Raw genomic sequence first — 22,897 nt, 5'->3', positions numbered from 1 at the left:
TACATCAACAAATCAAACTGGGATCAAGACTATTGTGAAATAAAAAGAAAAGTATCTCATTTTGGTGGCTGGAGACTTTCCACAGAAAAATTCACAGGTACTTTTCAACTAGTGGTATACTGATATAAAATTTTGCATACAGCATATTAAAAAGAAAAACTGGGCAGAATTACTTGTAAAGATCACCTTATCTGGATGAATATTTTGCCTGATTACATTATAGCTGAACACCAGAGAGAATTAGCTGTGCTTAAGTTTCACCAGAACCAGAAAAAAATATTTTTGGGACCAATTGATTTAAATGTGATTTATATATGGCTCCCAAAAACTCAGGTGGGCATAGTCTGTCATTTATTGTGGTCTCAGCCAACCTCCTGAATCTTCCAGCAACTGGAGAGAGGATCTTCTTTAATTTGCTGAGTACAGAGGAGATAAGAAACACTTTCTTTTCTTACTTTTTCCAAACAGCGGGGCAAATGCAAGCTTTGGGGAAGGATGCTGCCAGGTGTTCTACTTAGCAGATGACTGGGATACTTGTTAGGGTTAGGCAAATGAGTTTGCAGCCACTGCTGCATTTAAGTGCGAGTCACTTTCCCTGAGTTTGAATCAACAGCACTACTTTTTAATATATATTTCGAGTAGCAGTAATTCCGTAGCTAAAACTCTGTTGATTTTCATTGTCAAACTCCACATCATTAGATGCAGTTCGCAAACAGGAATCTGTTGTTTTTAGTCAAATGACTAATACAGCTAGTCCTCAGGAATGGTTATGTGAAAACATTTTGCTTGTTCCTTTTAGCCACACTTCCCATTGATCATATTCAAGAGAATTATGTTCGTGAAGTGCGAGACGTCATTTTTTCATTTGTCTACCCTACACCATTTAAATCCAGAGTTCTGCTTGTAGCTGTCTCAAAGGTTAGGCTTCATTTTATTTATTTGGAATTCCTCTAACTGTGTGATGCAAGGTTGCTGATTTGCAACTTTTAGAAAATATTAGGAATCTGTTGAGTACACAAAATTTAAGCTGCATAGCATATTGCATAGCATAGAATTATATTGCGGCCCAGTTTGCATTGGGCGTATTGAACTTCTACATTCATCATTCAGCTCCTTGCCAGAAAACTTTCTAGAACATTTGCGAAGATCCCTTAAAATTTCCCCACCTCTGCGCTGGTGGAACTCAGTGCATAGCACACTGGTGGAACTCAGTGCATAGGACGTAGGTGTGGAAGTAATTATTCTTTATCTTACAGAAGAGATCAAACACCACCCTTTTTGTTCTTTCTCACCTCCCTTTTCACTTCAGATCAATGCCCCAAGGCTTCAAACTGAGTAATTTATTGAGTTTACTCAAGTCCAAAGCTCCAATGACACACGAAAGATTTGTACTGCATGTATTCCAGCTCAGAAACACCTCCGGGGTTTATGTGTTATTCCTGCCTCCTTCCCTTCTCATGCAACAGGCATGTCCAACTCCCAAGAGACTGCAATCTACTCCCACTATAAAAAAACCTGGCAGTTATCTATCCATTGGATTGACCAAAGTTGTTGAGCTTTTTGATGGGAGGAAGACCCAAAGTTATGGCTACCAGATGTCCCCGTTTTCCAGGGACAGCCCCCGGATTTACAAATCAGGCCCTGGACAAAATCCGTCCCCGGAATGTCCCCTGATTTCATTTAATGTCCCTGGATTTATATTTTAAGTGTTGTAGATTTATTAGTAGGGAATGAATGTTGCATGATTGGTTCAACGGCACAAGACACATCATATGGGGACTTCTGGCGAGGCAAAATGGCAGGCGCCACAGCAGCGAGTAGCTCCTGAAACCAGCCAGAGCCAGCTGTGCTACCCGGCTGGCTCTGGGCTGCTGAGACCGCCACTGCCAAGGGGGAACTGGGGACACCTGGTGCGTCAAATGGGGGAACCGCTGACCACCCCACCCCCCGTGACCCAAAACGAGCTGGGAGTGAGAGCGCCCGGCCACCTGCCCAGTGGAATTCTGGGGCCAGGAAAACCCCGGAGCTGACGCAGGGAGAAGGAGGAGAGGAGAGGAGAAGGAAGAGAGAGAAAGAGGAAGGAGAAAAAAGAGGGGAGCCCTGACCTTGCTGCTGCCGCTGCCACTGAGGAAGAGAGGTAGGAGAGCACCGGGAGGACAAGGACACATGGCTGAGCCCAGGTCCGACTGAGCCTACTCCACGGCGACTAGTGCTCCAAGAGAGCAGGCTGGGGCCCAGAGGAAGGCCACGCGGCAGAGGAGACCACAGAAGAGAAGATATTACTTCTTAATATATTTTTACATAATTTTTAAAAAATAACTTTTTTTCCTCTTTTTTTTTTTAAAAAAGCATCCCCAGATTCTTTTTTTGAGGGAGGAAAATTTATTTTTATGTATTTTTATTTTCTTTCTTTTTTGACCAGTAGATTGCAGTCAACCTGTTGGACATGCTTGTCATACAAGCACTGCACCTCTCTTCCTTGCTGTTTAGCACTACACCTGCATTGGAGTTTTCACCACAGTTAGCACCAAACCAGTTTGCAACCACAGGTGAAAAAAAGATTTTTGAAAAGATGTGCTGCTAATCAGCATTGTTTCCAAAATAAAAGGGAAGGAGGAAATGTGTGTATTAGAGGGGAAGGGTGTGTGTGTGAGCCCAGCGAGTGGCTCCCAATCTCCTTAATTTTTATGGGGCCTGATTTACATATTCCACAAGCTGTTGACAGAAAGGATGCTTTTCTTTTTTTTACTATAATTACAACTAAGAGGAAAAGAGAAAGACTACACTACTGGTGGAGTACAGAGAGGAGATGCCACATGGCTCTTTGGCAACTGTTGTGCTGAAAATGTGACATGAATTTCCATTTGAGTCTGGGTGCATCACCTTTTTGTGTATTATAAGGTAAAGGGACCCTTGACCATTAGGTCCAGTCGTTGCCGACTCTGGGGTTGTGGCGCTCATCTCGCTTTATTGGCCAAGGGAGCCAGTGTACAGCTTCCGGGTCATGTGGCCAGCATGACTAAGCTGCTTCTGGCGAACCAGAGAAGCGCACGGAAACGCCGTGCTTTACAATTCTCATTCCATTAAGCCCACGCAGTAATCCTATGAGTGAAGCTGAGGACACTGAACTTTAGCACTGGAGGTGCTCCAGTTTCTCACATAATTGCAAACCTATTGCAGTGACCAAATACAGTGCCCAACTGTTGCTAGCCTTGCCCTAAACAATAGATGTGTTCTAGATAAATAGAATGTGTGTTATGAGAGGAGGGAGGAGTAGCAGCTGGGGAGATAGATAGAGATAGAGATAGGTATAATCACTAATTAAGTGGCATTTCCAACTATAAGGAATGTCTTTGAATTCTAAGTGATTTCTGTGTTGTCATTCTCCCTCCAGGAAGTCTTGGAAGATATTTTGGACCTCAATATGTCCATCTCCGACTCAGAGGACTTTATACAGCTTGTCACTGGTGCAAAAATTGCCTTGGGATCTCTGCCTCTGGCCCACAGATATGGTGGCCATCAGGTCAATAATAATACTTGCTCTATCTTAGCTGAGCTTTAGCTCCTCTGCCTTGACTTACAGTCTGCAAATATTTCAGGAATTCCATCTCTGATTCCTATTATTGCCATGCTTCTCTGTCATGATAGAACAGAACAAAATATAACTTGGCTAACACCGCTCCAATCTGTTGCTATGTCTCTGAAGCATGCTTGTAGGAAATTTGCAGGACTTGTTTTTCTAGCATGTTGAATCTCACCATCACCAGAAGATTTAGGAATGATTTTCCAGTTATAAATCTGCTGTAAATAATACCGAATAGTGACTGGGATTTTTTAATTTCTTCTTTCCTTGTTAGTTTGGTAGCTGGGCAGGTCAGCTGGGTGACGGAAGAGCCCATTTGATTGGTGTTTATACAAACAGGTACTGCATTCTTCTTTTTGAATAGTTGGTCTCTAAATGATATATGGCTGGCACTGATCTTTCAGAAAGTACATTAAGAAATATTACTGCTGATAATTAAAATACTTGGGCTGGAATAACTTACTGACCAGACACAAATGCTGTGGTTTGCTGTTTGTTCTGATTTAAAGCTAAGGAGCAGGTTTTGTGGCTGTCAAATCCCTGGCTCCAAATGAATTGGGTACTGATTTCTCACAGACACGCACTTTACACCCACCCTCATCAGCTGACATCATCCATCCAAGTGATGGCAGGTGATTTTTTTTTGATTTTTTAGGGTAACCAAATTCGTTGAGCTTTGTTGAGGCGAATTCCAAGACATGTCCTGGAAAATCAGGGTGTATGGCAGCCCTACCCAGCCCCTGTTTTATAGTGTTCATGGCTAAGGGAAGATTTAAATCTGGGACTTCCGGGCTCACATCCTTACCTACTGCACTGTATCAGTTCTCAATATTACTAATGCCAATGGTTTTTTGCAGGTTTGGTGACAGTTGGGAACTGCAGCTGAAAGGTTCAGGAAGGACTCCGTACTCTAGGTTTGTCATGTGTTTTGCGTCTTATTCTGTATTCACCCCTGATAGCTCTTGATCTTGTTTCTGTTTGAAACCTTTCATTTCAATGGCCAGCTTAAAAAACCACCCCAACCCCAAAGCACAAGATTATCTGCCTGCATGAAATTGTAGCATGTAGCACCCCTTTGTTCAAGTCATCAGGAGCAAAAGAATTTTGTCTTATGTTTTGACGATCACTGCCATAACCTGTTTATTTATTTAAGAAGGACCAGATAAATTAATGGGGCCTAGGTCAATTAGTTAGCATTAACTATGATAGCTAGAAGGCAGCATACCTTTTAATGTTAACTACCGGGAGGTAACGCGGGTGGTAAGGGATGCGGGTGGCGCTGTGGGTTGAAGCCTCAGCACCTAGGGCTTGCCGATCGAAAGGTCAGCGGTTCGAATCCCCGCGGCGGGGTGCGCTCCCGCTGTTCGGTCCCAGCGCCTGCCAACCTAGCAGTTCGAAAGCACCCCTGGGTGCAAGTAGATAAATAGGGACCGCTTACTAGCGGGAAGGTAAACGGCGTTTCCGTGTGCGGCTCTGGCTCGCCAGAGCAGCGTTGTCACGCTGGCCACGTGACCCGGAAGTGTCTTCGGACAGAGCTGGCCCTTGGCCTCTTTGAGTGAGATGGGCGCACAACCCTAGAGTCTGTCAAGACTGGCCCGTACGGGCAGGGGTACCTTTACCTTTACCTTACCGGGAGGTAACATCATACCAGTTTTGGGGAGCTCTTACTGTCTTGCATTGCCCGGGAATTAGGGGAAATCACATTAATGCTGAGCAGAGAACTATAGGAGTCCTGAGGATTTTGGAGGATTTGTGTAGGTATGCAGGTTCTTTATAGTCTAGATATGTAAGTGGGGTAGGGCCAGGGCCAGGGGAGGGTGTAATGTAACATCTGATTTCATTTGAACATGTTTCTTAGGGTGATGTTAGTTGCACACTTGCTATCTTTTTAAGAGCTGAAACTGCTATTCTCTGGTAGAAATAAGGACTCACATGCCGCTTTTAAATTCCTGCTTTATATGATGCCTATGCCTGGGAAGAGGTTTCCAAATGTTTTTTGCTGAAACAAGTTTAGCCTAGCATGGCAAAATTAAAACATCAGGAGCTGGAAGATAGTTCAAATGATAAAGACCGCTTAGCAGTAAGTGGCGGTTGCAGCCCAGCGTGGGCCACAGTGGTGCCAAAGCATTCGCTGATTTCAGGTGCACACCCAAGACCTACTTACATCCGTAATCAATAAAGTTGTGGCCTATTTAATCCCAAAGCAATTGTCCTGTGATTCTTTCCACTTCTCACGTTAGCTTATGAAACCTAGCTTATGAAACCTAGCTTCCTTCTCTGCAAGCTCCCTGTTCTGTTCTGTTTCTGAAAGCACATGCTGTCTTCTAAATTGTGCAAAGCAGGGTAATTTTGGGGTGAATTGGACTTTCAGCTGTTTGATTTTACTGGCCTGCATTTCCTGAGCATCGCTCAGATTCGCTCAGGGCCTATGGTGCCAAACATTACATGTAACTAAGGATAGGTAAATTGATGCCATCTTTGCAAGTTTTCCCTTTTCCAGAATTTCACATTAATCTTCAAACTTTTTTTAAAAGGTTCTCTCAAAATCCATTTATAAACATGTATTTCCTATTTTTCCTACTTAAGAGGAGATCTTTAGCCCAGTTTTTAACTGGCTTTCTATATAGAATTACATAGAATCATGGAGTAGGAAGGAACCACGAGGGTTATCTAGTCCAACCCCCTGCAATGCAGGAATCTCCTGACCAACACAGGACTCGTACCCACAACCTTGTTTTAAACTGCTTAATAGATAGCATGTGCTTTCGTTTTCTTAATACACATTTCTTGTTTGGTGGTTGTAATAGTTTTATTTGTTTTATAATTGTATACTTTATTGTTGTGATCCACCCTGGGACCTTGCAGTGAAGGACAGGTAATAAATCTAATAAATAAATATTATTTTTAAATATGTGTTTTGATGTGTTTAAACTTTCATGAAATGCATTGCAGCATTAGGAGAAATGTGTAGTCTGTAAATAGCTGATAGTAGCCAAGATGAAGTTCCTCAATCATCCCTATATCAGAATTCCTTGCCCACTCAAGCATTTACTTTTTTTCTTTTCCTAATTCAAAAGGAAAGGGTAGTGTTTATATTCCTAGTTTTCCTCTCCACAGGAATGGGGATGGCAGAGCTGTGCTCCACTCTTCTGTCCGAGAATTCTTAGGAAGTGAGGCCATGCATTATCTTGGAATTCCTACAAGCAGAGCAGCTAGGTACTGTATCCATGTTTGTACTTTCTTTAGAATCTGATCTGATGCTTACTTGATTCCACTTACATCAGGAGGAGACCACTCATGTACTGTGTCTTGTGGGCTTTTTGGCTTGTGCCCGAGAAATCCAATCTGCCTTCTGCTCAATCTTTGTAAATATGAAGTAGATTTTGTTTGTATGAGTGTTGTGCTCACCTGCCAGGTTCAGTCTGTGATGTAATTTCTGATGGAGCGCAACTTATTCATTTACTGCCATTTTGTGACCATCGTTTCGTTTAGCTTTTACACTTTTCACAAAGTTAAGAAGAGTTCGCAAACAGCAGCTCCACGCCACTTCACTGCAACTCCATCTAATATTGCTCTTATAACCATGTGAGATGCCTTGCTATTGTTGCCGAATTGTTAAGTGAGTGATATTGCTGACATTCGGGGGGCATTCAGTATGTGGTTATGAAGGCCCTTTCTGATTGCCTGTGCGGGTTTTTGGCTTGCTGAGAACATGCAGAACTCTCTCTCCAGCATCAATCAGGAAACAACTTTTTGCTTGTAGAAGAGACCCTTTACAAATGACCTATTGGAAAGCCTGCTTAATTGCTTCGGCAGAAGGTCTTGCAAACTCAGTGACTGATGCAAAACCCATGAGGCTGTCTGGATGAGCATGAAAGCTCATAGCGATGTTACAACCCTCCTTGGCTGACGCTGTGACAGGCTGTTTGATTCAAAGACAATAGCCAGCGTGAACTTGGTGTACCAAGTCCGCTGAATTCAGGAGATTGCTTGGCCTTCGTGCTTAGCCTGCTGTTTTTGAAGCTCTCGGTGTCCTGGTAAGGCCATGTGGGGGAGGAGGGCAGTACTCCAGAAAGCTTTCCAGACTTCTTTTCATAAATATTTAACTCAAATAACCCCAGCTGATCACTAGATTGCTGGCAATAGGAAGCCGTCATATCTCAGCTCTTACGGTTAATTGACAATGTTCTTGCTGAGTCTTGGCAGAAGTGTGGGAAAGAGCATGTAATTTATCCAAGAGCACCCTGGAGATGGGCCCACTCTATTAGCTCTGTGTTCCTGTGTTGCCAACAGGAAGCTCCATTCACAGAGGGATGCTAGAAGGGAAAACATTCTTATGCGGAACCTTCATGCTTTGAAGATTGGGGTTTCTGGAACAGAGTACAGGAAGTCAGTGGAGTGAAGCCGCGCACATGGTGTTGGGTGATGAATATTCATGGTGTGCTCCAGACCGATCATAGGATGCTTAAGCACTGCAAATGTTGGGAGCTGGGAGCAAGGAATATGTTTTCCCCAAAACTTTAGCATTTGTTTTCAGACATCTGTGTGGCATCTGCCTCTATCTGCACCTGTTCTTACGAGACGTATGAACTGGTGCATCTACCAGTGTGCTTCTACGGCCAGAGAACTGGTTTTGAAAGGTCCGGAACTTGAAGTCCCGTCTTCCTTATAGCTTCACTTGGAGGCCTTAGGCAAACGATCAAACTGGTAAAATGGGATTAATCACGAAGAAAGGCTTGGAAAGCAATTGAAGTACAAATATGGCAATAATAATCATAAATGCCGGTAGTACCATCTCCCTTTGGTTTGCTCCTTCTCCTTCTGCCATATGTTGCCAAACAACTTTTATTTGAATGGCCTGGATTGAAGACATCCATAACAGCTTGATAAGCAAAAAATAACAACGTTGAAGTGCTTTCTGCATAGTCACAGAAGTACAGGGTTCTTTGTGCCGCCACATTTCCACCATCCTGTCTCTCCTGTGTGTAGGCTTGTATGAAGAAATGAAAACTGATAGGGCATCTGGCTTGCGTGCAGATGGTCACAGATTCAGCCACTGGCACCTCCAGGCAGGGCTGGGAATGTTTGAAACCCTGAAGAGCTGCTCCCAGTCAGTGTAGGCAGTGCTAGCTAGATTGACCAATGATCTGACTCAGTTTAAAACTGCTTCTTATGTCAAGCAACTTTAAGGTGTTTTATACTAACAGCTCATTTTCTCTTTTTGCACAGTTTAGTTGTGAGTGACGACGACGTGTGGAGGGATCAGTTCTACAACGGGAATGTTAAGAAAGAAAGAGGTAACTTCTGCATTTCAGATTACTATTTGGAATACTGTCATTGTATCAAACTCATTTATAAGAAAATACAAAACACAGTTATATAGGAAAAAGAATGAAGAAAGAAGAACCAAGAAGACCCTTTATCACATTTATGTGGTACAGTTCATATCATTTATCCGCACATAGCAAGGCAGATTCCTCCAGCTCTCACCTGGGTCTCCCAGTCTCCCACCCTGAGAGATCCTTCCTACCCTGCCGTTTTTTGCAGGTACTTCCCACCTCCAACTGTCTTGTTTCTGTGTGTACCCTCCTTAATTCACAATAAAGGAATCTTGTTATAAGCTAAAAAGAAAAAGGAACTCCTGTCTCCCTAACAATTATCTATAAAAACATTTATTCTAAATATTCAACATATGCATTCCAGAATAATCACAGCTGGATTTAAAATCCAGTCTTTTTTTCCCCTTCAGCAAGATGGCACTTTACCTAGATTTCCCTCCCAAGCCAAGCTCTTAAGATTTTAACCACTCAGACAGCACAGTAGGACTCTCACAGTAATTTTCTAATAATACAAATTAGTATTCATTCAGTTTCTATGTCCAGTTTCTTATAAATCCTTTTTAAAACAGTTCCAACAGATCTTGACCAAGCCATAATCCAATATTCTTGTCTGTTTTAGACTGTTTTGTTTGCTGACTTCTTTTCTGTATGCTACTGTTCTCTTATATTTGTCAGCTTTGAAAGTCATCACTTGACAAAGCCATAGTTAAGATTAACCACAGTATAGAGTTCAGATGTATTGATAACCTGTGATTAATCAAAAGTTAAAAGAGACAGCATGTACTGGCTCCATCCATTGACGTGAGTGGGCAAATCTACAAGCACAGAAGTTCTGAATGCAAATGGAAGCACATCTAGGGCTCTGGAACAGAGTGCATTTTTATTTATTGACATGCATATACTTGTATTTCAGGTGCTATAGTTCTGCGTGTTGCCAAATCATGGTTTCGAATAGGATCATTAGAAATTTTAGCTCATTCTGGAGAACTGGATTTGTTAAGGTTAGAATTAAAGTATTTATTTATTGGATCAGTTTTTACTTCTGGGTAATTTAATAAAATAGTGGGGTTCTAAAAGGCTACATATGCACAGGGACCTTTCAGCCTTCCCCTTCTTAACACAGGCTTGTGCATCTCCTGAAAATCTGGCCCAGAAGATTAGTGGACTCTGTAGAGAGGCATTCTATGATGTACAGGGGACTGCCACCATATGGGAATATTAGAATACACACACACTTGCATGGGGCAGTGCATGGAAATGCTTAGCACTCACACGCAGGCCTCTTTGGATCCTGACCAATATAAAAGTTGAAAAGAACTTCAGGATTTTAGATACCAGTTCTTTGGCACGCACACACGTGTACCTGCATCCTGTTTTTAGGCAAGCAGGCGTTGGATAGATTTGCAGCCCTCCAAAGTACTGATTTATGGGCACTGATAACATGCAATTCCATTTTAAATTGTGGAATGCCTTTCACAGTACAGAGTTATTGTAAAAAATGTGTATGGCAAATATTTTTCCCTGTATAGAGGCCATTGCATATACTTGATACTATGTTTCCCATGAGTCAGTGTTGAAATAAGCATTTACAACTACTGCAAATTATTGTATGGCCTGTGAAGTCGCTGATATTATTGGGCTTTTTAAATGAGATACTAAAGGGCTCGCATTCATCCACTGGGTTTATTTTTTTTTAATAGCACAGGCGTCCCCCTCCCTCCTCCAACTCAGCGCCACTTCAGTTGTGTTTTACAGCTCCTCTCAGTTTCAAAAGTCTTTTGTCATGCTGCAGTTCAAAAACACCCAAGTCCAGAACACCCGTAGCCAAGTGGAACAGATTGAGCACTTGGATCCTGACCCAAAACAATTTGTTCAACTGTATATGGATTGTTGCATGGATTCAAACATAGAAGGCTAGAAAATTTCCAAGAGCCAGCATCAGATTTTCAGGCGCCAGTCTTGTACAAGGAGTGGGAAAATGCAAAACATTTAGTTGATAGTTCAGGAGTATAAAATGTAGTGCTAGCAGGCACCTGGGTGTTAACTCTCAAAAGTCTCTAAAACCACACTGCTGTTCCATCCCAATAAGATATAAAATCTCACTTGAGGGAACCACATGTGGCTAAAAACTTAGTATGGACTTACAATCTGGCTATAGAAAAAATGCTTCCTATTAAAGAGTATATACAGTGGTACCTCGGGTTAAGTACTTAATTCGTTCCGGAGGTCCGTTCTTAACCTGAAACTGTTCTTAACCTGAAGCACCACTTTAGCTAATGGGGCCTCCCGCTGCACGATTTCTGTTCTGTTCTCATCCTGAAGCAAAGTTCTTAACCCGAGGTAATATTTCTGGGTTAGCGGAGTCTGTAACCTGAAGTGTATGTAACCTGAGGTACCACTGTATTTCCTACAACCCAATTTAACTTTTGTAGGTAGGCGTAGGCACCTAAAGGAATATTTCCAAGTATCAGATATAATCTTAAACAGAGTAATCACTTCAGTGTTGTTTCGAAATTGTCTTTGATGGAAGAAACGTTTCGTTTGTAATTTAGGATGCTGTTAGACCATATCATAGATGAGCACTTTCCATCAATAGTCATGAATGATTCAAACAGATATCTGGTAAGTCTTTTTGCTTCTGTGAACACAGCAACGGCAACAACAAAAGAAGAATATGTAATCTATGATTTACTGACAAATCCAAACTTGCCTTCAAATTAAAAAGGCATTCGAACTTAGTGTATGTTGTCTATTATCTCTGTTTAATATGTATTTAGCAATAACATATAAAGAATGCAAAAGTGACATCATCTCTATCCAGGAGGTTTACAGTTTATGAGCCACACCAGACACGATGTGGGAAAAGCATGATCAGTTTCATCTTGTTTATTTATTTTTATTACAAACCCCAGTTAGCCCTTTGAAGAATGTGGAAGTAGCACGGGGGGGGGGGGGGAGAGATTGTTTAACTTCATCTTGGACACTGTTTTCTCAGGGCTCATCCACATTCTCTTTGTCCTGTTCCCGCTACCCTACCCCAATTTGTCCTGTGATTTCTAGACACAGGAAACCTGGCTGACAATTGTTCCAATTCCGTGGTAAACAGCAGGTCTTTTCAAGGAAAGCTGCAGGACAAAAGGAAAACCTATTGGACCTGAGCCTAGAAATTATGGGACACGTGGAAGTGTAAATGACCCCCCGGTCTCAGCTCCTTCTTCCCCCATGAAAAGCAAAAACCCTGCTCTTAGTTTTCCTGGGACTGCATAACTGAAGGGCAACACAGCTCCACGTTGTGTCTAAACCACTCTTGAAAAATATATTTGTACGTTTCCCCATCTTGGGCCCTGCACATCTTAGAGAGCACTGCTGGATCAGGTACACTGGGCTGGATGGATCAGTGATCTCACTCGGTACATGACTCCTTATAACTTTGTCACTCGAGCTCCTAAGCCTGAATAACTCCAGATTTTCTGCAGTAATTATTTCCCACGGGCTAAGGTGGTAAACATAAGGGTTGGTTGATTTATTTATTTATTTGAGCAGCACTCTGAAGCATTTGGGAAAATAGCTTTGAAAAGGAAAGCCTCATATAGCTATCATTATGCTACAGCTATATGTGCCTCTTAATGCTGCTTACCATATCGGATATAAAAAGAAACAGATTTGTCTTTCATCTCCAATATTCATTCATCTGCCCTGCTGGTCTCTCCTAGCCTTATCTGGAGAAGTTGGGGGTTGACCCTGAGATCTTTTACATGCACAGTCACAGCCTTTTCTTACAAGCTGGCGACTGGCTGGCTCCTCATTCCTGAAGTGTGTGTGTGTACTCATTAGTTGTTTTCAGCCATTTTGGGACACACATCAGGACGGTGTCAAAATGGTCGACTAATTATGTGAATAAACCAGATTTGCGTGGAATAAAACTAAATTAAGAAAAACATTGGACTGGATCCAACATAAGCTAGTTGTAGATAGGGGTCCATTGAAATTAGTGGGATTTAAGTTCATATTGACTTATCTTTTCACATTTATTTATATGTGACTTTAAGCTGTTTACAGTTAAGGAAAATACAACATTGTCCTTTTCTAGCAAGGTTGGAAAAAAGTATCTATTGTAAAATGGGATTGTACCTCAAATGCAATGTTTGCAAAAAACATACTGCTCATTCCATGTAGAACTATGTAATAAGAATAATTTATTTTTTATATGCCCCTGCATTTGACTGGGTTGCCCCAGCCACTCTGGGCAGTTTAACTGTAATAGTAAACTACTTCTTAACTATGGAATGGAGGAATGAACCTGGTTTCCAGACTTTAATTCCTGGAGAAATCTTTCAGATGGTAACACACATTTCATTTATATGAAATCAGCATTTTCTGGGATATGACATCATGCTGTTTAGATGGCAATGTTGGTCAGATTTGAGACTGTTTTTATTATGGATGCATGCTTTTCTTTTGTGTGCATGTAGTGATAGATAGATAGATAGATAGATAGATGATAGATAGATAGTTTTAGTTTTTTATTTTGTATTCTTTTTATATTGCATATTGTGTTGTAAGCTGCCTTATGTTCCAGTATGGAGGAAAAGCATACCTAAAATAAATAAATGTTGTTTAATTTTTAGGTGTGTGCAATACAGATAATTTCAGCCTGTTAGCCATAACTATAGATTATGGTCCATTTGGTTTTATGGAGTCTTATGACCCAGGTATGTATAGCCTAAGTGAATGCAGTATTATTTTGGGAATATAAAGTATTAAATAATTTAAAAATTACAGAATTTGACCGGATCTGTATGCATTCACTTATAATGCATTGTTTCTTTAATTTCTGGGCTTTATACGGATTTGAGCAGTAAAAGGATTTAATAGGATTGGAAGAAGTGGAGGAGAAAGGTCAAGGAGATGGGAGTAAGAACTGCTGTTGTGAAGGATTTCTGTTTTGTTTTTCTGCATTTGAAATAAGAAAATAACTTATTGCCATCTTTAAACTTGTATGCTGACAATGTATCCTTTCCTTTGGCAAATATCAGACCTTGGCTAATCCAGTGTAAACTAATATCCTGGTGTTTAGAGACTTCTATGCAAAATATTTTAGTGCCTACAGGACTTTTTGTTAGTTGGCATCAACACGAAATACGAGTTTACTCAAATATGTTAAGGTTGGTTGTTTATTCTGAATACTACTTTGTTTCAGATTTCGTCCCAAACACATCTGATGATGAAAGACGGTATAAAATAGGAAACCAGGCAAACGTCGGACTGTTTAATCTGAACAAGCTGTTACAGGCTCTAAACCCTTTATTGGCTCCCAGACAAAAGCAGCTGTAAGTAATCCTTAAAAGTGTCTTCATGCTTAAAAGAGCTCGTGAGATGAGACATTCTTTAATGACCATATGTGCTAAACAAAAAAGGAGGGCTTTTGGGAAGTGGGGAGTTTGTTTTTTAAACCAAATTATTATTATTATTTAGACCATGCTTGGCTTGCAAAAAAAAAAAAAAAAGGAAAATAAAAGATGGCCTTTATAATGGGTGGTAAACGGTCTCTACATAATCACAGAGGGTTTTTTTTATAAACTGGGCCCCAGAATTGCTGCTGTCAGCCAATCTGGGAAGACAAAACAGAAACATCAGAAAGCCAGGCAAATCCAGGAGGCAGTTTTCATGCTAAAGGTTGTTGGCTGTGGGTTTGAGAGCCAAAAGGAAAAGAGGTCTTTAGATCACTAGTATTGTTGTTATACGTTATGTGGCTGAAATGCTGCATTGGTTTTTCTAAGAAGAAAAGCCCAAGTGGCCTCATTATAATGAGATGTCACTACCTGGTGTGATAAGCAGTCAACATGTTAATACTCCCCTACCCCTTTTTAAAAAATTGATTTTTAATTTCAAGTAACAAAACATGCTCATGCAGTCCCATAAGTGATATGATTCAAACTAATGTAGAAAAGCAGCACCAGGTCTTAAATTTACTGACTTGCATGTGCCAGATCTTGCAATGTAACAGCTTCACTCATTATAGAATAGTGGCAACAACAAATTAAATGTGAAATGTATCTCATGTATTGTTTGGAAAATATGCAAAGACAAAAAAGCGCAATTCAGTTGCAAAGTAATGTGTTTCCCTTCAGAATAACAATATAACATTTCTGATTTCTTTAAAAGAATTACAAAACAGAATTATAATCTATGGGTTTTATACAAGTCTAATTATTATGCTGCAACATTTCACATATTCTCTTAATAGGGCTTCTCAGATACTTGGGGAATACCCAGAACAGTATTATAAACGGTATGTAATTGTTGGAACCCATAATTTAAAAAGATGTCAGCATCTTAATTTTCAAAGAGTCTCTAGTTTTGTAATATTAATGCATTTATTTCCTTAACTTGCAGCTTCACAGAACTATTCAAAGCAAAATTAGGTCTCCTAGGCGACAATGAGGACGATAACTATTTGATTGCATTCCTTCTAAAAGTGAGTTTCTTTCCTTGGTTAAATATTTGAGTCGCCCTTTGACCGAAGAACTAAAGCTGAAACTGACAGAAGTCTTTTAATGTTTATTAGCTCATGGAAGATACAAAAGCGGATTTTACAATGACTTTTCGGGAACTCAGTGAGATTTCAGAAGACCAGCTGAAGAGCATCAGCATTCCTAAGGTATTTGAGGATACATGTGAACGGTCCTTAAACTTGAAAACATCATAATGACATTAAGAGAAAATGCTCATTATTCCTTTAAGATTAAATTGTGAAAGTAGGATTGGTTGGAGACTGAAACTGAAATTATGTACAGGGCTGGGTGAAAATGACTGGTTGGATACTGGGTCCTGCTTGTTTGTTTTGGGAAGAAAAGGATAGCTGAGCTTAGTAAAACAGCTGCATGTTCCACTGTGGACATTTTTCAGTCTCTGTTTCCATGGCAGCACATCATGCAGGAATCTGATAGGTAAGCCAAATGGTGGGGGATGGACGGACCATCATTTGCAATGACAGCTATTACGAAGATTTTGAAGGGCTTGAGAACTTATTTTTGTTAACTCACCTTGATCCCATATTTTGGTAGTGTGTTTCTCTTAATAGGTTTAGAATAGGTTTGGTCCCACAAGGTACTGAGCCTTCACTTTGTCTTGATTCTACAAAGCTATTTGTACATTCACCTCCATGCTAGATGGACTCTACAAAGGAATGCACAGTCTCGCCATTAGCAAGAACAGAGTAATCCCTCAGTGTTGAGGAGCTTGAACTGTGGGCTGTTGGGGCACATATTGTCCCAGCCCGAGTTTCTGTAGCTCAACAGAGTGTAGAGGTTCATATAAGTCTCTGCAACCTGGGAATGTGCCTAAACCTCACTTCAACACATGGCCTGACATGTTCAACAGAAGGATAAAGAATATTTTGTTTACATGTTCTGTTTGAGGGAAGTCACTATCATTGGTGGTGTGAAAGATGGAGCATTGGATACAATAAAAATACTAGCCCTGAGGATCACTCCCAGATGATAAGCTTTGTGATGCCAGATGTAATATCCTGCATGGTTAAAAGATGACCTGTTCCCAAACAAGGATTTTATATATATTGAGAGAAAAATAAGCATAGCTTATTCTGTTTTTTTGTGGAAAGAATTTGCCAGTGGCAAGTTATGTTCCCTTGCAGATAGTTCTTATTTCCAGAGAGGATCAATGGCCGAAATCCAGCACAGATATTGCAAGAATCATAAATCAATCCATCTTCCTTGCAAGAAGTTTTGCTTCCTCCCAAACCAGCATGTTTGACATTCATATACAGTATCCCAAAACAATTGGGATGCCTTCTTGTATGTCTTGTATGCCTTCATTTGATTTATAGGCAGGTTTCCAAAATATTTAAATTACTTATTCTGGGGAACTATTTTTTGCTACTGTGTGATTTTTGCCTAGTGAAATGATTCCCATAGTTTATAAAACACAGAGAAACCACAGTTCCTGGCTTAAGGAACAGATTTTACCTTAGCTTGGTGCAGTGCTGTTGTAGATTACCAGAAATATTTGTGGAGAGTATATCACTGCTATATGCCACCCAAACTGCTGCATGTTATCCATATATTGGGAAGTGATGTGTGTATTATTATTGATGTTAAGTAATAGTGTGTGATCAATTATTTCCATGTAGGAATTTTGGGCTCTGCAAGATGTGGCTAAACACAAGCTTTTTTCCAGCTGGGTTGTGCTGTACCTCTTGAGGTTAAAAAGGTAAAGAAATGCAATTCTGGACACTTACAGGTGGAGGGAATTTCAAATTTCACTGGATTCCCCCTTCCAGATACCTTATCAGGATCAGAACAGTTGTGCCGCTAACTCAGCACTCATCTTTCTATAATGGCTAGATATTAGCATTGAAGAAAAAATAATCCTAAAATGTGTTTCTCCTCTGTGAAAATAATGCAGTTTTGATTTATTTTAAGTGAATGTGTAAAACTGAAAAATATATGCATCAGATATCTTTATATCAGATGATCATACTCATTATTGACGGGTTGGTCCTTTGATTTCTCCCAACCCTGGTAAAAACACACACAAATTCTAACCCAATTAATGCAAGCAGAAGAAATTCAATTAAGCAAACTTAGTAGTAATATGAGAATGTTGAAGAGCTAGGATGGGAGGTGGGGAAGTGCAAAGAAATAATACCAGTGGGGCCAATCTTCCCCTTGTCCCACTGTGTTCTTGAAGTTCTTGGTTGGGCTTGCAATAACTCCTGTCTGAAATCATGGTAGTTTTGTAGCATTGTCAGTGTACTGTGCTAGACTGACCAATGGCCTGACTGTCTATAAGGCAACTTAGGGTTTTGCTGATAAAACCCTTTGGTCTATCCATGCCAGTCATCAAATCCATATAAAAGGATCTGTAAGAAAAGCATCCCTCATGATTCTCCCCTCCCCAACCGCCCAGATTTACAAATTTGAGCATTTTCCTTCCCAACAATTGATACATATTTTTGGAGTTGCCTTTCAGTGGGCAGTGCATGTTCAAGTCTGTGCATTGTGTATTAAGTGTTTTATGTATTACTTTGAGACTTCTGTATGAAATAGACTGAATATTTAAACCAGTAGATTCCATAGGCATATTCAGTGCTTTTTTCTGGGGGTACACAGGGGTACCCATACCCCTAAACATTTTGTGAATCTTTGTACTTTTGTCCATTTACTGTATTTAACTATACTATAACTATAAAATGGTGGGTTTCTTGAGCCAAAATGAGAGTACCCCTAAATATTTTTAAAGAAAAAAAGCATTGGACATATTCCGTGATCATCAGTTTCTGGTCATGAAGAATATAAACTGTTGTGAAACCTGCATAGTTCATTTTTCCCATACTTTATTAATGATGCATTTTTGTGAATAACTTTATTAATGTTGTCTTGGAAAAATAGCAAGTAGTGTATCAGTTAAATGCAGAATTGTAGACATGGGACGGAGGCTGTGGTTCAGATGTAACAATCTTAATAAACCATGATTTATTAAGATCAGATCCTTATCAAGTATCCTAGTTAATATGTCAAGCTTTAGCCACAGTTTCCCACTTCAGGTGTAATGCCGAATGTGATTGAAACAAACAATAATGGAAGCACTAAGGCTGCTGAACAAGGGGAAAGACAAAGGAGAAGTGCATGGGCCTGATGCTTATTCTCAGTTTAATAAACCATGGTTTATCCACCTGAGATCAATATGTTTGAACCAGCCCAGAGCAAGAGGCACAAACTAATCTTCATGACCCTGTTTTGTGTATACAATATAGGAATCCAGGTGATTCTGATTCCAAGCGAAGCAAAAGAATGACGAGTGAGTGAGTCAATAATTTATTTTCTTCTCAACAATTAAGTCACATGCCCTTCCTGTAGGCCAGATATTTCTTTCAATAGTTGTTTAACTGATGTGACATTACATTGGGTTTCCAAGCATCTTAGACTCTTGTGATTTCCATTCCCTGAGGGCAAACATGCCCCCCCACCATTCCTGAGTTCCCACCCACTTTACACCCATGTAGAATATGCCATGTTTGCAGTAGGTATCAGGCTGGGACCTAGTGTGCTAACATGTCACATATACCATATACTTGTTTCCCTAGAGCTAACTCTGCTGGGGTGGGACTTGAAAACCAGTAGCCCCTTCCTCTAGGCTCTCTTGAGACAGAAATAATTGCCAGTTTGGGGAAAGTGAGCGATTTTACAAGAAACCTGCCTCTGTGGCACACCAGTGTAGATCAGGCGTGAGGCACTGTTTGCCTTCCAGATTTTGTTGGACTACAACTCCCATGAGCCCCAGCAAGCACAGCTAATGGTCAGGATGATGACCAGCAACACATGGCAATCCAAAGACTCCCCACACAATCTTCATCCTGCTGTGTTCACAACCATACTACCACCAGTTTGGTTTTCTGGGCTTAGTGATTTAGTTATAAAACCTAATCTATCAAGACTAGACTACAGAGCTCTGCCTGACATCTTAGAGAGCACTGCTGGATCAGGTACACTGGACTGGATGGATCAGTGATCTCACTCGGTACATGACTCCTTATAACTTTGTCACTCGAGCTCCTAAGCCTGAATAACTCCAGATTTTCTGCAGTAATTATTTCCCACGGGCTAAGGTGGTAAACATAAGGGTTGGTTGATTTATTTATTTATTTGAGCAGCACTCTGAAGCATTTGGGAAAATAGCTTTGAAAAGGAAAGCCTCATATAGCTATCATTATGCTACAGCTATATGTGCCTCTTAATGCTGCTTACCATATCGGATATAAAAAGAAACAGATTTGTCTTTCATCTCCAATATTCATTCATCTGCCCTGCTGGCCCTGAAGAATAACAGGACTTAAAACACAGATAGTTGAACAAGCACCATCAGGTATATAATAATGTTGTATATTAATGACATTAATCTGCCAGGATTGCAGGCTTGTATTGGTTTTTCATTCCATATCAGCTTCAGGATACCTCTAGGATCCTGGAATACCTCCAAGATCAGAGGCATTCATCATATCACAGGGAACAATTGCAACAGAGGGCGGTTGCTCCCATGACTGGCTTCTGGGCTTTGCGTAGGCATCTGTCCCAATATTACCAGACACGCACTTGATAACTGAAGTCTCGGTCTGTTTACAAGAATCTCCACTGATCCCACAATTCAGTGTAAACCTCTTCGTAGATGAGCATTTATTGTTCTGGTGGATAGATTTGGTGGTTTCATTTTCAAATGCTGCCTGACTTCTAAACCTAACTAGTTTGAGACAAGTTGGAGAGAAAAAATAAGGCTGTTTCAGAGCCCCTCACCCCATCCAGGAGCTGTAACAAATCTTTGGTTGTGATTATGTTCCTCCCAAACATTTGTTACATACACCGTGAACATTCTCGACTGCCTTACTTGTTAAGTTTTAATTTAAAGGGATTTGAAAGTGGCCACCTTTGAACTTCTCTTTCTTTGACAAGTTTCTAGTGGTGGGAAAACAAAAGGTGCATTCTTTTGCTTAAGTTAAGAATGGGAAATCAGTGCTACTTTTGAAAAGTTATATAAAAATTGTATAACCTAGAAATAAGGATTGAGGATGAAAGAAGCCTATCATAAATTGTCCCCTTTTAAATATTTCAGATTCAGGAAAACTTGGGAACACTCTTTTCTTGAACTAGTGCAGCTGTAAGTTGTTGTCTTGTGATAATACAGGCAATTTCACACTTAATTCGAGGCACTCTGAGAGTAGCAGGGTGGTGAAGGAGTTGTAAGCATGAATTGTTCTTCCTGTTTTAACGTCAATTTCTTTCAGATCCTTAATTACTTCCTCATATCAGTACTAAGAAAAGATGTGGATGCCAGTATAAAAAATCTCAAGAGAAAAGCCCCTGCTGATTCTTTATATGTGCAAATAGATTCTTATTTTTGGCTACAGGTATAAATCCTAGGTACGTGCTCAGAAACTGGATGGCCGAGTCAGCTGCGCAAAAGGCAGAAAGGAATGACTTTTCTGAGGTATCTTGCTAACTCGCTTTAACTTTTAATGCTCAAGAGACTAAAGATACAGTCATCAAGGAATAGAAGCATAAACTCTACAAACTGTTGAGTGAAAAAACCGCTTAATTGTAACCTGTGTAGAAAGGTGTATATAATCATAGAATTGTACAGTTGGGATACCAGGGTTTGTTCTGTAGTTTTGTCTGTGTATAATGCTTTTTAAAAATAATAATAATATTGTTTTACTTTCAGGTCCACCTCTTGCAGCAGGTTTTGCAACACCCCTTTCAGAGGCAGGCAATGGCTGAGAGAGCTGGTTACGCACAACGCCCCCCCGCTTGGGCTAAAGACATTAAAGTCAGTTGTTCATCTTGATGAAAAGAAACTGAGATCAAGATTAAATGAAGGGATATAGCCTTCAAGTAACACCAAACGACAATAAAAGGACACATTTAGAATTTTAGTCAACCATGCACTCTGCTCCTATTCCTGTTGTGTCATTCAGTGGCTCAATTCCCCTCTTCCTCTTGCAAGATCATCCTGTTTTGGCTCTACCCCTGGTATGGCCGATTACTGAACAATGTTGCCCAACCACTTCTATGTAAAATTAGCTGCCTTCTGCATTTCCTGGTCAAAAGATCAGTGGCTCCTGCAATTCCTGCAGTCTCCGTTTCTCACACTTGAACTTGGTGATGTCAAGGATTTAATTTGGTCTGCATTTTAAATGAATTGATCTGATTCACCCTTCCCAGGCTAATACATGGATTAGAACAGTGCCCCCCCCCCCCCGGCCAGGTTTGCAAGAAGTTCTGTGAGGAGTGATATTAGAAATATTGTAAAAATGGAAAAAGAGAGTTGATATGTTAAAAGATTTAATGGCAATATTAAGTTAAGAAAGGCATAAGAAGTGATTAAGACGGAGGATTATCAGAGGTGCTGATGGAAGTCCAAATAAGAATGTGCATGTGATAAACTGTGAGGTATGTTTTATAATTCTGTAAGCTAAAAACTAATATATATATATATATATATATATATATATATATATATATATATATATATATAATGTTTTTAGCTTACAGAATATATGAACAGTCCCCCCTCCATGTGCTGCCAAATCTGTACTACAGTTCTTAGCTCAAAAAATAGTATGAAACTGTTTAAAAAATGTGTATTACTGGGTAAAAAGCATACAAACATGCCAATTTTCACGCAGTTAAAATCAATAGATTGATACAGAAACAAGGCGGAACATAATTCTGAATCATTTCATGCAGAACTGACAGACAGGAAGCAGGCAAATCCATCCATTCTTATCTGGAATTATTGGAAGCAGAGTTAAGCACTTGCTCCTCTTCCCTCCCGCTTGCCATTTTAATTTCCTCGTAACCAACTCTCTTTGCTCTTGCTGTGCCACAGTCATAGGAATTGTTTGTGACGATCCGTGATTCAGCTTTGTATAAGAGGCATCCCAAATTCTGTAGTCTCCAAGGCAGCAGAGTCTGCCTCTTGAGGATCCCATAAATAACCTTGGCACATGATAAATGGATCTAGAAACCAGGATTCTAATTTTGTTAGAACAACAAAATCTCAACCGATCTGAGAAACACACAGAGTTAAGTTGACAAAGCATAGGGCAGTAAGGGCAAATAGTTGAACTGCATCAAGCACCGCTTTTCTCATTTCAAGAACAGCTTTTTATCCAAGTACCATTTATAGCCAAGGTTCTTCCTAGGGTTTCTGCAACTGTGTTGAAATATCTGGTTTGCAGGCGAGTTCTGCTGGTAAGCCATTTGAGGATTGGCCACTGACAACTCTCCAAGGGTAGGATTTAGCCTCCATGCTGTCCGTTTCTGTTTCCCAATTTTAGGCGTAACTGTTGTGCTCCTGAACTGAATGTTTTAGAGAAGGAAAGCACTTGCCATTCCAAAGAATGTTTTGCGTATGCGTGTGCTACATGCCTTCGAAACAAACTGTTGCTCGTTCATTA

At 40.3% G+C, this 22,897-nt stretch overlaps 1 protein-coding gene across 1 annotated transcript; it reads left to right on the top strand.

The window, feature by feature from the left end:
- LOC310661339 (protein adenylyltransferase SelO-like) lies at positions 1-21,370 on the top strand (the record flags this gene model as incomplete). The annotated part of the gene is made up of 19 exons (XM_083407187.1): positions 1-97; positions 800-918; positions 3,395-3,523; positions 3,858-3,922; positions 4,441-4,497; positions 6,701-6,799; positions 8,813-8,880; positions 9,836-9,923; positions 11,475-11,630; positions 12,280-12,332; positions 13,551-13,634; positions 14,123-14,252; positions 15,170-15,214; positions 15,319-15,400; positions 15,491-15,583; positions 17,075-17,154; positions 18,701-18,744; positions 20,846-20,925; positions 21,160-21,370. Coding segments are annotated over 19 exons (1,692 nt in total), but the record flags the coding sequence as incomplete, so codon positions are not given.
- Positions 21,371-22,897: the final 1,527 nt, after the last annotated feature.

Source organism: Podarcis tiliguerta (genome assembly GCF_965153285.1).
Source record: "Podarcis tiliguerta genome assembly, chromosome: 12".
Taxonomy (NCBI): Eukaryota; Metazoa; Chordata; class Lepidosauria; order Squamata; family Lacertidae; genus Podarcis; species Podarcis tiliguerta.
Note: the sequence above shows the minus strand (reverse complement) of the source record. Positions and strands in the feature narration are given on the sequence as shown.